Source organism: Balearica regulorum, chromosome 18 (genome assembly GCF_011004875.1).
Source record: "Balearica regulorum gibbericeps isolate bBalReg1 chromosome 18, bBalReg1.pri, whole genome shotgun sequence".
In the NCBI taxonomy this organism is placed as follows: domain Eukaryota; kingdom Metazoa; phylum Chordata; class Aves; order Gruiformes; family Gruidae; genus Balearica; species Balearica regulorum.
This window is the reverse complement of record NC_046201.1, coordinates 6,784,428-6,799,908: the sequence shown is the minus strand read 5'-3', so window position 1 is coordinate 6,799,908 and position 15,481 is coordinate 6,784,428. Positions and strand designations below refer to the sequence as shown.

Genomic DNA, 15,481 nt, shown 5'->3' with positions numbered 1-15,481 from the left:
ACCCTGTGTTCAAATAGTCACATAAGTCATTTTACTCAGTCATTCAACATTCTCCTCTGGTAGGAGGGATAGTTAACGCCAACTCCCAAGTACAGGCATATCAGAATAAAAATTCAGTGACTTTTCTGCTTTGAAAGTTGCCTTGAAGGCTACTGAAATAGATGGCGGTCGCAGTGCCCAGCCAGCGTGCAGAGGGAGCTAAGGCACACTTCAGCTACTTCCAACTCAGCAGAACTAAACTGGCAGAAGAATGTCACACCACTCCACGACAAAATTTTTTCGCCTCCCTACACAACTATTAATACCAACCGTGAGATACGTGAGTGCAAGTGCAAAGCTTGCTCTCTATTAAACGCTTATCTCATGCCACCTTCTCATATTAAAAATCTTACCTCATGCTTTATTTGTGCTCAGAGTAACAGCCCCACTTCCCTCTAACATTCACAGTTGTACAAATTGGGGATTTTTTTAATCTGCATTCTCCTAGGAGAGAAACAAGCTGGAATGTGTTTATGTACCTGCCAAGGAGTGCCTTAGAAACAAAATAACCACTGTTCAGAAAAAAAGACTTTTTATAATTTTTATTTTGTGTAAAAAAGGCAAATTTAGTGAATTATTTTCATCTTGTACACAAAGTTATAATTTTAATGCTTTTCACATCCATGCTGAAAATCTGCAGTCTCGTAAAAATGAAAGTAACATTAATTTCTCCAAAAGCATTTTTTCACTTAGTTATGTACATTGCATGAGAAAGCTTTAAATAATCTCTCTCATCGACCACACAAATTACCAAGAAAATAAAAGATTAAATTTGTACAGATATTGATCTATATATCAAATACATACAGAAATGATGTAAAAACCCTATTGGTTTAATCTTGATTCCCGCCCCAACATTTTCCCAGGGGCCAAAGCTGATGCCTTTTTTGTATAAATGGCTGTGGCTTTTTGTTTTAAATATGAAAATTAAAAGGAAGAAAAAAATTCAGTTTAAATCACAGTTTTTCAAAATCCCTTCCCAATAAAGGATTGTTACCAAATATATTAGCACCATCGTACAAATATTGACAGGAGAGGGTATTCACATCACATAAAACAACAATAAAAAACAAACAAACACTGAAACCCGTGTTAGTATCCGTAGAACAAGGAATTGATAACTGCTTTAGCTTTCCTCAGATGCAGCAAGGAAAAGGTTAAAGAGTTGTATTTAAAATAACATAAAAATCAAAAGATCAGCAGAGAGATTTTGAGCACTACAACAAGGGTAGCTGCAGAGTAAGGTACATCTCTTGTGCTACCTTATGGTTATAAAAACCTGCTATGCCAAATACTGAAATTAGTCTGACCCCAGTGAAGATTTCAGATGTCCAACACTTTGCTGCTCTTTTAGCCAAGTAACTTGGCTTAAAGTAAAGTGAAGATAAAAATACCTCGAGCCATGTTACTAACCAATGCTTTACAAATACAGTGCAGCCTTACTATGGATACCCCAGCAAAGAGGTAACCCACTCTTTGAGGGACCATTCTCTAAATACCCAGTAGAATTTTGCTCAGATTTTCCTTAAACCTCTCCTAAGCAAGTGACTTCCATTAGTTCTTTCCGTGGCTTGCTCAGGACAGATTTCACTGTACTTGACAGTTACACAATTTCAGTACATTTTGAATTCAGAAACATGAGAGAAATTTCACCCATAAATCTCAACACCCAACTTCTACTGAAATCACGTGTGTATCTGAGAACGCAAGTCAACTCACATACTTTAGTGTTTAATGAATAAAATACCTAGTTTTAAAGAACTTATAAAGACTGACAGACTTCAAATCCAATTCTTACATTTCTCCAACACAGAAATGTGTTCAACCTAAGTGCTGATCTTCCCTCTTGACATTTGAAGACGATAACTCAGACATCAGGTGTGACTGGGAAACCAAGTTCTGAGCCTGGGCAATGCACAGAAGCCCAAGGTTTCAGGAGGTGGCAATGTACCTCGCTCACGACTAGCCCAAATTTTCACATTATGAAACACAAATCAATGCAACGGCTTTTCTACTGAAGTCAGAAGCTATCGATGAGAGAAGAAAACAAGACCGTGCCAACCTTGTTCCAGCTGACTAGGACAATCTGCAAGTTGTTGCATTAAAAAAAAAAAACAATAGTGATGTACTTACCAAAGCAAATCAATGCTCGCAGACAGGAGGTAATGGAGAACACAGGAAAAAGAAAACAATCAAGGCTTAAAGTGTGATTACAATGGTCTCTAATCATACTTCTCCAATCCAGGCCGTTCAAAAGAAACGTCATGGGTAGGTCAGAATCTGAGAGGGTATTTGAAGTCTACCAAGCCTGACAAAGTCCTTTTAATGGCTGTTTTAGAGAGCTAAAATGTCTTTACCACCTGAAGTTACAGAGACTTCTAATCTGATAACCAGATTCTGTCAATATAAGCTGTTGTTAAAAAGGGGTCATTATTTAAGAAATTTTACCAGTAAGGGAGAATAGAATTCCAGACATTCCTACACTATACAGGACATTTTTTTACTTCCAGTAGTAAATACAAAACTTTACATAATTAACCCCTCTTGCATAGAATGAGGTAAACCTGTGCATATTACCAATACTATGTACCCAAGTTAGAGCAATATTTTAGAAAATAATCAAATTGCTGGTTTTCAACTTTCTATGCACTTTTTTTTAAGCTCAAACAACAATATACAAAAATGGTCTCCTGGGGCTCTGGGGGTTGATATCCTTAAAGCATTTCTTAGGCTGTAGGAACACAGGCATTAATCACTTCAATTCTTTTTTTGTTTTAAGCCCTAATTTATGGTCGAGTCAGATGATCATTGTACTGCTCTGAAGGGGACCTGCTAAGACCCAGAAGCACTTATAGAACATACGCAGTTAATTCCTGAGAGTTTAGTTAATGAACCTTACTGGTAAAAGCTAAAGCTCTTGATGCACATCTTCCCAGTCACAGCTCTGCAGAGCTGATTAACCAGTTTACTAATCAACTCCATGAATGACATCATTTACAAAAATGTACAAAGTTTAAAAATACAGAAAGATAAAATCCATGTTGTTAAGAGCTCACATTAAAATACTTTGTATTTTACTGGTAGTCATTTTCACCCTTTTACATGACTTTGCCTTTAAAAAACCTGGACAGTTAAGCAGGTGAGGCTAATGGGGTACTTGAAGTGAGACACAAGGATTCCAGGCAATAAGCAAATCCAGTTTATGAATTCTATACTAGACAATGTATGATTTATACGCTGTTCTCAAGTCTCGACTTCCATATTACACTATTGCAGCAAGAAACGAATATTGCAGGCTGTGGAGAACCAAACTTTTTTTAACCCACAATGTACGGCTCCTTTTAGCTCACCTGAAATCACGCAGAACATCTGTTTTGAATGTTCAGAAATAAATATTTAAGATGGTAAGGAAACACCTAGGTCTTTCTGAATGGGGAAAAAAAAATAATCAGAAGAATACTCAGAAGTTCCTTCCCACTACCAAGGTAGGCCTGAGTTACTGTCCATCTAAGCTGCTGCTTTAGTCTAAATTCATAGCTAAAACTAATCTTCCAAATGAGGGAATTTTCTGAAGTTCCAGTATGGCATAGGGCTCTGTAAACAGTTGCTGAAGCATTCCAAGACTACAGACATTCATGTACAGACAAGAGCTTTATAGTCCCAATCCAACGCCCACTGCAGTCAGTGGCAACAAGGCTACTGATATTAATGGGCACTGAATCAGACCCTAAGGAACTTTTTTTTAAAAAAAAAATCTTCTATAAAAAAAAGTATTCTAAACTAAATAAAGACATCTTGAAAAGTTAAAATCTTCCTCAGGCGATGGCTCCATTGCAATCGGGGCTACTCACTGAGTAGAGCTTTACAAGACTATCTTCCACATACAATTTATGCCTCTCAATTAGGGCTTAAATGCCTTATTTCCACAATAAAAAGCAGAGGCGTGACCAGTGCAGTTCACAAGAGTCTAAAAGTCTCCCAACTTGTACCAAAAAGGTTCATTTGTTGTGACAGTTCATTTGTATTTGCAACTATATCTTCCTCCAACCGCTTCCCACAATCATGCTAATTAAACTTTAATCTTACAAAAAAATTAGAATTTCAGTTCTTGTTAACAATGCACAATAAATCTGAACTTGAAAATATTACAAAATTCTTTCAAAAGCTTCAAATACAACACAAAAGTGTCCATTTTTGTTTTTAATAAATTGAAAAATCTTTTTCACTAAAATAGTTTCCCCACCCTTCCAAAAAATTCTGAACGGAGTCTAACTCATTACAGTTAGCAAAGTGCCCCAGGTACAGTCACCTGAACTGTACCATCCAAGTGGGAACAAAATCAATCAGTCTTGGAGAAAGGCTCTTTTCCTATCACCAGTATTCTGCCCCTCACTTTTCTGAGCTGCCTCATGGTTCTTGTTTGATGTAGTAACTGGCAGATCCATTGCTTTCCTGATCAGATGCTCCTTGAAGGTAGCTATACTCTTCTCCATCTAGCAACTCCTCCTTCAGTTGCAATGAAGTCACTAAAAATAAGAGAGGAACGTTTAAGATATATAAAATTCAAAGTACAACTTTTCTTTAAATCTACTTAGTATTATTTAAATTGGGAACCAACCTCAGATTTCCCATTTTCTTACATTCTGCATTTTAGTGATTCTTCTTTTAACACTCAATATCTCACAGAAAGTAGATGTTTTCTGACCGTAAACTGAACCTTAAGTTATGCTCTAATAGTAACATATTTGAACAAATTACTTTCAATAATATATTCTCTACAGGGTTTTCACAAGAATTTAGTATTTTAAAACACTGGTTTAAGAAGGTAACTGTGCCATGTTAATAGAAATAATGACTACGGCTCAGAAGAACGTTTATTTTACTGTTTACTCTTTTGTTTATGCTTTACTTCCTATTTAGTCTTTACGCAAGTAAAAATAAGATTAACTGTTGGCCATTTACAATCTACAAATCACGTTACTTTGCACAATTACTGTAAATGGTCTATGTGAGACAGGAACAGAGATTTCTCAATAGATCATTAAAATATTAAGATCCCAGAAGTTTCATTGAAGCAAAACATCTTTTTTGTAGTTTTAATCTTCTCTCTTCTTTTGTAAATAGAAAACAGAAATGAGATCTAAGACATAAAAAAAAGATGTTATGAATAGCAGTAATGTCACAATTACTTTTCCAGGTTCATTAATGAATAGTGATAACTATCAAAATATGAGCACAATGAAAAGAACACTGAAAACAAAACATGTCAAGACTTTCATTAAAGGTGCAGTACCCACATTAAAGGGTTGATTATACAAAAATAAATAGTTCTCCAAGACCAAATGAATGACAAGAGTATTAAAGCTTACAGCTACTGAATACAAAGTTTATATGCAGAAATATGCAGTGAAAGCAAAAAAACCAACCAACCACCCAAACCCACAGCCTGTTGCTACTAGTAGCCCTGCAATAACTTACAAGTCATTTGATTATTCTTTTATTATTTATGTCATCTTCCATGTTGAAACAAACTCTTGTGCTAAATAAAAATAAAATTTGAAAATTAAGAAAAAATGTCAAAAAGTTGCAGCAGAATGCAAGCTCTCCTCATTTCTTTCTTGAGTAGATACCTACATAGCCCACAGTCCCTCAATCCCCTGCTTTTTATTTTCCCCCCTAAATACTTTTCCCTGTATTATGCGCAACCTTGATCAAGAATCATGGTCTGTGGAGGACACAAGAGTGCTGTCTAAATGATAAGACACATAATTGGATACTTGGATATGCTGCTACTACCTTAAGCAAAGGCTACACAGAGGTCAGGGATACAATCCACCAGGCATGTTCTTTTTCTTCTCTACTTCCAGTGCTTGTAGAATGCTTCTGCAGGTAACAAAAGTAATAACAAGTCTCCATAATTTGGCTTGCCTCTGGCTAATTTGAACCTAAATCCTTACATTTAGATATTTAATGATGCTTTACTTCATTTGTCCCTCTTATACAGTTTTTAACTACAATCCTACATAAGAAAGGCTTAGCTGCAGCTATACAACAAGTTACTTTTTTTTTTTCCAAGTTACTTTAAAAAAGAATACTAAAAAGCCAATGGAAGTCATCTGACTGATCATCTAGGAAGTAACAGGGATGCAGAAGCACAAGGTACTCCCTTTTTGAACAGTCTCAGTGATTTGCCTGGAGACAGACTGTCTGATGCAATGCCATTCAGATCCCCAAAACATCAGCAGAGAATGGAGCAATATGGTCCAGAATACGTGCAGAAGTAGAGTGAGTCTCTCAGAACAGTCTCCTCCTCTGACAGGCTGGCTACAGGCTCTTTTGAAAAGTGAAGCTGTCCAACACTTACATTTCAGTGCTTAAAAGATCATTTCACATGACACAAAGATGCGGAGCACTCGTGCATGCTAAAGCACCGTGGCTTTGCTAGAGAGCAAAACCACTTCAATACTATATAAGATGAAGAAGTACTGAAACCTTCTGTGCTTACGACAGTACAAAAGGGGAAAGAGTTGTTTAATGAGCCTTATGGAAACCTCTGATAGATGAGAAGTTTTAGAGCAGACACCTGTCTCATTACTAATCTTACACTACTTCCATTCAAAGCCGTATAAACACCTCCTGCAATGTGCCTACATCCCAGCTACGGCTACTGCAATGTAAGGCAGCGCACAGTGCTGAGGAGTATGCATGCAATTAATAAGTTCCGGCTGATCTCAAATGTGTTCTTAACTTACGATATCAGGGTGATGCCCTCTTTCCCAGACTTAAAGGGTGTGGTCTTGCTGGTTTCAATTTAAATTTAAACATCTTTGGACAACGATCAGGCTACATCAGAAATAAAACTAATTTTGTCCAGCCCCTTACAATTCAGAACTTTGAGAAGGTCCCCCAAAATTATCACAGAAAGCAGCGGGTGTCAGAAACCAAAGGACACAGGTATTTTGTATGACTGAAAACTTAGACTGTGCATGTCAGTGCACTACAGAAATGCACTGCAGGTGTAGATTTGCAGTAGGAGAAGAAAAGCTGTGCAGAAACAAACGCTGCAGAACGCTCTCTCCTAAGCAAGGCTTCTCTTTTCCGTCAAAGACTCTCTTAAAAGACAGGCATGTACACACGAGTAGGAAACTGAAATAAAAATGGAGTTCTTGAGAAGTGTACAGAAGAGACACAAGATTTTCCTTGGGGTCTAAAGGTGGCAAGTAGGTTACCATGTCCCGTCGCTTAATGGATAACGTGTGGGCAAGAGAAACTGTTCTGGATGTATTCTGCAGTCAGTGACAAGTGCCGATATGGCAGCCTGCACAGACTACAGCAAGTTTAAGGGTAAATCAAGCAAATCTGAAGCTAAATCTATCAACCTAGCAGCTGTCCGGCAGGGAAAGCATAATCCATTTTGTCCGGCAGATCATATTGCTACAACATATTTGTTAGAAATAATTTGTTTAACTGCTACATTATATTGCCATACCTATCAGGAAAACAGGAGAGAAAAAACTACCAGATCCTTGCAGTAGACTTCTATAATCAAATGTTGATTACATTACATAAACTGTCCTTAAATAAGCTCAAAATTTTAATCTACTTGCTCAATATTACTGATAAATGAATTTTTAAGAGTTTTTCCTCCGCTCACTCATACAGATGCACAATTACACTGTCAATACTCAAACCAAACCCAGGTTTTGCAGCAAAAATAGGGAAGAGATCAATTCTAAAAGGACAAACTCTTTTCAAATAATTTTCTATATTAGTAGTCTACACAATTTCAAATAATGCTTACATTCTGAAGATCTTTTCCCAGATAACTGCCCTTTTCTGACACAAAGGCAAAAATCATCCCTTATTTACTGTGTAGTTACTTTCTCTGCAAGAGATAATCCACACTAACTTCCTGCTTACATCAAATATTCCCTAATCCACGTTACCATGCAGTTTCAGAGAGTGCATTTTTGTTTTTTAAAACTCTGCAGAGCTCCTCTCTGCCTTTGTGCCTTGGTAACCTACAATGTAGCCTCCTATGGACTTCTAGCACAGTTGCAATCCTTTTGTATGATTAATTCAGTGACATGGTGCATCAGTGAGAATGAAAAGCTCTCTAACAGAAAAAAAAATTAAAGAAAAATAAAAGAAAAAAAGAAAGATTTGATGAGTCAGCATGTTGCACGCTAGACCATGCTTAGTTCCCCACCCTGTCCATCATTTCCTTCTGCAGTAACAGAGACTGATGCAGCTAGTTACCTGTTTTGAGGCTGGGACTGAGCTCTCAGCTAGTCCTGGGAGGCTGGAAGGCCTCTGGGGCTGTCTGTGCTGGAAGGGTTCGATACGGAGGAGGAGTCAACTCGTCATCACCAGAGAAGCTCCTCCGCACCTCACCTGTCATGGGTGGGCTGGACAAACTGACAGGTTTCTTCCCAATTGGTATCTTCCTCTCTAAACATCAAGTCAAACTAAAATAAACACTTGGGTTAAAGTGCATTAGGTAACTCAGACTGTTCACTGAGAAATGGCTCTGCTTCATAATCACCAATTCTGGCCTGTACAATGGCACCATTCAGTTATTGGGAATTCTGTTCTCAACAACCACGCTTTAGTTATTGAATTCTAGAGACTGGCTGGTAGGACTTTAAGTGCATTGCTTAAAAACTGGATCCACTTATTTCATACTTTATCAATGAAATACAAATGCCGTAAATGGCTTCTGCTGCAGCTACACTGCACAGTCAGCATGCAGTCCTCTGGCTAGACACCCAAGGCATATGGGCTCGGTTTCAAACTGCAGTTGTTCCAGTGTGTGTGCCTAAGAGACAGAAAGGATGATTCCGGGGAAATAATCCAGCCCAAACAAAGTTTATCACCTCCAAAAACCTAGTTTAAAAACACATACTCTTAATTACTTTAGAACAGTGCTTCCCATTCTTACAGTGCCTTACAAACATCAACAAGCATTTCAGTGTTTAGAAAAAATACCTTCTAAAATGCTTTCCAATTATTAAACATTGCATTCATGTAAAAATGTTATGAAAACATTTTCCATGCAGATTATTAATGTGTTCCTCCTTTATCACTGAGATGCTCTGATTCTGTGCCCAAGGAAACTTCTTTACATCGGGGATACAAGCACTATAGTACATCATCTCCATTGCTTTCAGCTGTATCAAAACTATGGTTGCTAATACTTAAGTATTCTCAGCACTGCAATGTAAAGATGACATGACAAACAAGAGCCTAGCCCTGAAGAGAAAAAGTAACTAGACTGTGCATATGCGAAAGACATCACCATACTTAAATATTATTCTTACAGGATAAGCCTTTTAAAGAGATAACACCATAATTAGGCAGAATATTGTCTGCGGAACCCTAGCTTTTAAAACGTTGAGGTCACATTATCGTTTCAACAACCTTATTCTAATATATATACCTACTAGAAAGCAGACAATAGGAGCAGATACTGCATACTACATTATTAATGAACTGTCTAGGCAAACTGAAAAGTTACCCTTCAAGCATTCACCTGCACAGCTTCCTGACCAGAGGGAATTTAGTACAAAATCCCACCCACTTGAAATAAACACTACTGGAAACAAAATTGGCAGCAATTCCCAAGCATTAACAAAAGCAAAACTTATGTTTGCAATTAGACATTAATAAGTAACACAATAACTAGCCAGTAAACATACAAACTACATGAAAGTTGATTTTCCTTCCCTTGAACAGAAGCAAGCAAGCAGCAGCGATGGACACGCTGCTGGATGAGAACAGTGAAAAAGCAGAAGGCCCAAGGCATAATTCAAACAGTCACCTGGTACCTTGCATGCATACAGAACACATTACAGTTATAAAACATTCTAAATAAAAGTAGAAAACTAAAAAGCATAAAATAAGCATATCTTTACAATCCAAATGCTAGTGAATGAGGTCACTGTCAACATGACAAGCTGCTTGCATAGCAGCATAATAAATCTAAAAAAAATAGTAGCTTTATTGAAGGCAAGGCCACGTAGGATGCTACTTAATTTCCACTCCCTCTTGGACAGTTTCCTTATTTAAACTAGGCCAAAGACATTGTCACAGCTTTTAAGAACATTATTTCACACTCTCTGTATCAGTAATCACACCAAAACAAATTGTTTGGGCATCCCCGACTTTTAACAATAACAACAAATGATGCTTAAAAGAAGTCCTAGGAACATCTGTATTATGATCAGCCTCTACATAAAAGGGGTAACAACCTGACATTTAATTTTTCTATCTTCATTACTAAATATGTATGCTCATTAACTACTTGTAAGTCACAATGACAGAGGGGGAAATTAACATTATGCTGCTTGTTGTGGATTTTAAAGAAAAAAGCACAGCTGTATTCTCAGCTCCAATTATACTTGTTTTTATGGATTAAGAAATTGTCCTAAATCAAGATATCTTAATATCTCCAAAATCCACATCACCTATAGGAAGTCTCCAATCACAGCACTGTCAGTGATATTGAGGTCATCAAAATGATCGATATTTTATAAAATAAGGCTGTCCAGAAGTTAGGGAGACCACATCAGGATTCACCATCAGAAAATACACTTTACTGAGAACAGCTGCAAAGCAGCTACAGCTCACATCTATAGAACAACACAGCTTGGATTTCAACAGCCTCTGTATTTCAGAGTCAGTTTTTAAGGGATGGGGAAAACTGTTCTCCTATCTTTCAGGGAATGTGCCTTAAAATTTTAATTTTATACTTGGATGAACTCAAGTCTCAGATCAACAAAACTCTCTGGAACCAAGTCTAAATAAGTCAAGATGATAGTGGTTCTAATAGTAAAAAAGGCCTAACATTCTCACTTTGAAGAGTATTTCACATAATACTCTCCTAACATCTCACTAAAGACTGTTAAAGACTATTGTGAGTCAAGTTTGCTGATTTGCAGGTAAAAAAACTTTCAACATGAACAAAAGTGTTGATTTGATTGTCTGCTAGGCTGTCCTATCAGAAAATATCTTGACAACGAAGCAAGGCCCATTGAAGATGACAGATTCTAGACCCTTTTCCGTAGCTGATATGCCCGTATGTCTGCCATGTAAAATACTGCACCTTCTTTCCAACTCTCCGCTGCTTCCAAGGAAGCACCAAGAGAATGAGTTGGCATAATGACTGGATGCTCCAATGTAATATACATAGTTAGGCTGTCTGGAACTAGACTAGAATCACAGAACAGTTTAGGTTGGAAGGGACCTTTAAGGTTGAAGCAGGGACAACTTCAACTAGATCAGGTGGCTCAGAGCCCCATGCATCCTGGCCTTGAACTCTTCGAGGGGCAGGGCATCTATCACCCCTCTGGGCAACCTGTGCCAGTGTTTCACCACCCTCATTGTAAAAAATTTCTTCCTTACATCTAGTCTAAATCTCCCCTCTTTTAGTTTAAAACCATCACCCCTTGTCCTATTCCAACAGGCCCTGCTAAAAAGTTTGTCCCCTTCTTTCCTGTAGGTCCCTTTCGGTACTGGAAGGCTGCCATAATGTCTCCCTGGAACCTTCTCTTCTCCAGGCTGAACAACCCCAACTCCCTCAGCCTGTCCTCACAGCAGAGGTGCTCCAGCCCTTGGATCATCTCCATGGCCTCCTCTGGACTTGCTCCAACAGCTCCATGTCTGTCTTGTACTGGGGACCCCAGAGCTGGATGTAGTACTGCAGGCCGTGAGGTGTCATGAGAGCAGAGTAGAAGGGGAGAATCCCCTCCCTCAACCTGCTGGTCATGCTGCTTGTGATGCAGCCCAGGATACGAGTAGCTTTCTGGGCTGTGAGCACACACTGCCAGGTCACATCCAGCTTTCTATCCACCAGTACCCCCAAGTCTTTCTCCACAGGGCTGCTCTGAGCCCCTTCATCCCCCAGCCTGTATTGATACCGGGGGATGTCCCCAAACCAGGTGCAGGACCTTACACTTGGCCTTGTTGGACCTCATGAGGTTCACACAGGCCCACTTCTCAAGCTTGTCTGGAACTAGACCATCTACTTCTATCAAGACAAACTATTCATTCTTATGTGGCAGAAAAAACCTCCCCCTGCAGTTGTAATTGGTTCTTTTTTAAAAAAAATACAATATTGTAAAATCTTGAGTTAAACATAATTACAAATTGTGTAGCACTTAACAAGACTACAGGCTTACACTATGGTCTCATTTACCATGTCATCTCTTGCACATTTCTTGTACAATGGCTGCCATGTTGCTGCTGCTCCTGACTCCAGAGGTAGCTGCCTTTCAAAACTGTCAAATTATTGGAAAAATGGCTTGAGAACCTTTGGAATAAGACTGCCATATGAACCTAGAATATTACTTAGAGAGAATACAGATGGATCTGATTTCCAGAGAAGAATGATGGGAGAAGGCACAAGGTGCTCTTACGATTGGTTGCCTCTACTCCCTTTATGTTACTCATACAGAACAGATTTTCAGTTTAAATCAGAGTAATGAAAATAAAAATACAGAGGAATGCAAAATGTGTTATTTGTGCAAATTCAAACTGGTTGTGAATTTTGAAGATAATTTGTTCCTAAGGGAAACAATTACTATGGAAAGAACCTGAATACTTCAGATTCTTAAAAATATCTTTACTGTGACAAGAATAGTCACACACAGCAATGCTATTTATTGTTTCTGAAAATAATATATTAAAATATTTAAAATAAATTATTTATAAATAATAAATATAGAAGTTTTATTTAAATGCAGCTTCCCACAGATGTCTGTCTCATCTAAAAATCTGGCAATTAAGTAACTTTTTAAACACAAAAAAAGGAACCAGCTAGATGGTAATTTCAATTTTCTGCATCTCATTCTTTCTGATCCAAGTAACTTGGTTCTTATTCCTACAGCTGTGTTACAAAGAGCAGAATTAAAACTGTGTTAATTGATACTTGAGTATTTTGTATAAGGTACATATAGTCAGTGTATTAACTAAAATGATGTCCAAATACCAAAACTATTTTATCAGTTGTCCACCTACAATTCATATAGATTATTATTAGTAACATCAACCCTGTTGCAAGTTATAAAAAAATGGTTATTCTCAATGAAAAAGTTCCTTTTATGGCATACTGCACCTTTAACCATAACACCTGTTTACACACAAACATTTCCAAATAGAACAGGAACTTAAGGAGAGACCACAAACTTTTTAAATGACAGGAAAAGTGTAAACACTAATTTGTCACCCACTTTTCTTATGGCCTTTGTACTGTTGCGATTTAGCTTTTTTCTTCTGTTTTGATGAACTCGACTGGCTATCTCTTGATGCTGCAAAAAATTAAGAATTTAAAATTAAAGATCGGTATTTTGGAAAAACACTTCAGAATATGTCAAAGCTGCTACACAGCTACAGAATTTCTCCTTGGTGACTGAACGAAGGCAGGATACCTTTATTGTGGGAAAAGCCTCCCATTAAACTACTATTACCCTCCCACTAAACAACCAACAGTTCTCCAAATACAGTTATCAAATATTATCATATAACTTGACCTGACAGGATAAGTCTTAATGCATCAAATAAAATACAGCCTTCTCACGAATAGCTATGCACACGCTGAGTTCCATGAAATCCAGTATGCAAAGCATATATATTTGCAACCTTAAAGCCATATATATTCCCAGTGATATTATCCTGAATTGATGAGTAACAGGCTTTTTCCCTGGATAAAATAAGCATCTTCTGGCATTAAATGTAGGAAGTAGTCACAGAAATGCCCAGAAGTACTTTAAATGTCAAGGTGGAAGAGATTAGAACTATCTACGTCTAAGCATTAGCAAGATTTTGTTTTATTTTTGTAACACCTGGTGACCCAACTAGAAAAGGATGAAGTTAGGAAAATCATCACCCATGACCAAGGACCAGTAAGCAACTGTTACGTTATTTACAAAACTGGAACTTACACTGTGGTGCTGGAGGCTGTAGTTGATATCCAGTTAGCTGACACCATCCCACTGGATAGAGGTCTGGGGACTCGCAATCCACCCACTGATCATATTCATCTTCCCACCCATCAAAGTGTATCCTCAAAAGACGATGGATAATGCGAGTTACTGTGGCCACACATACCAGGCGAGGTTCCATCAGATCAACAGCCTCCAGTTTCATTCCAACATGAAACCCATGGTTTGGAACTTCCTGAAAAAGCAAACATCAGTAAAGAAACATGTTAATTAAGATGGTTTAAGCACAGTGTTGAAGTGACTTTCAGTCATGTTAATGAGGAAAACACCAAGTATTAGTTATGAAGTTTCATGTACCCCTGTATTTATTTAACATTTCAGAAGCATTTAAGCTTAATATACTCAAATGGTTCTTATTTCTAGAAGTCTCTGCTGTCTTAGCTTTTCAAAATTCTATTCACAGAAATGGGTCAATCCCATGGACTATGGAGACAGAAATGTAAAGATAATACTAATTAGAGTTTAAATATACATGTATGTTTATTACCTTATTGAAGAGCTTTACAGGGGCTGCTATTGAGTCAGTTTCCCTGAGGTAGTCAAACCATTTAAAAGGGAGTTTTGCATAACCTGTGAATTTCAAACAACATTTTCATACATCAACTGCAAACTTCATGCATAAGAACACAACAAAAATAGTATATTGGTACTGTGTTATGGCTAAAAAGACAACAAAGAAGCAAAACATTAACATCAGAAACTTCCACTCTCTGAGCTTTGGTCTAAGGGACAGGACAGTCATCTGGACATAGCCCATTTGCCACAAACAAGATGAATGAACCTCTGGATAATATAGAAAGTGTCATTTAATGTTAAGATTAATCATTCATACTTGAAGCTTTCTGTCCACGTAGATCCCGGATCTCTATAAAGCCCCACACAAATGACCCAGAACAGATCAATGTAAATAAGCACATCCAGTATCTTTCCTGTGGGGAAAGAGCTCCACTATTGAAACACTTCGATTGTTAGGAATGGAGTGGTAAGAACAAGCATGGATATTTTAAAACTTAAATAAGGCTAAAAATACCAATCAGATGGAAAATTACAGGATTTCCCCCCCCCCCCAATCTAAAAAGCTATTATAAAGGGAAGAAAACAATCTCTCAAATATATTTAGCTTTTGTGCATCTACTGAATATGCCTAAAACACGCAGGACTATTTTTTAGTTTGGGCAACTTCTACAACTGCTTAAACCAGTAATTCTCAAATTCTAGCTGGAGCAACAACAGCTTGAAAGATTCCTTTGCAGTACTATGCAGTGATGGACATTCCGAAAAATATCGCAGCATAGCAGGCATGGCATGGGGAGCTACAGGAAACAGCTGGATCTCACCTAAGTGAGGGTAGAGAGCTCCCACTGAGCCACAGCTCAGCACCACAGGGCCAGACTCATAAGGTAGCTAACATTCACAATCCAAAACGTAATCTCATTCTTGAA

General features: G+C 37.8%; 1 protein-coding gene across 11 annotated transcripts in view; it reads right to left on the bottom strand.

Moving 5' to 3' along the window:
• Nucleotides 1-3,786: 3,786 nt before the first annotated feature.
• The window catches only part of MBTD1 (mbt domain containing 1), a 36,095-nt gene continuing 24,400 nt past the window's right edge, over nt 3,787-15,481 (bottom strand). For 4 of the 11 annotated variants that reach the window (XM_075770800.1, XM_075770801.1, XM_075770802.1 and 1 more), the window contains 4 exons: nt 14,527-14,609; nt 13,980-14,214; nt 13,269-13,346; nt 3,787-4,565 (listed from right to left, as the gene is read on the bottom strand). In XM_075770800.1, the coding sequence (XP_075626915.1) occupies nt 4,447-4,565; nt 13,269-13,346; nt 13,980-14,214; nt 14,527-14,609 (515 nt within the window). In that variant the 3' untranslated portion in view covers nt 3,787-4,446. Of the gene's footprint in view, nt 4,566-5,517; nt 5,923-8,298; nt 8,491-9,858; nt 12,318-13,268; nt 13,347-13,979; nt 14,215-14,526; nt 14,610-15,481 lie in introns of those variants that run through there. The other 7 variants (XR_012838280.1, XR_012838278.1, XR_012838279.1 and 4 more) reach the window with 7 other exon arrangements.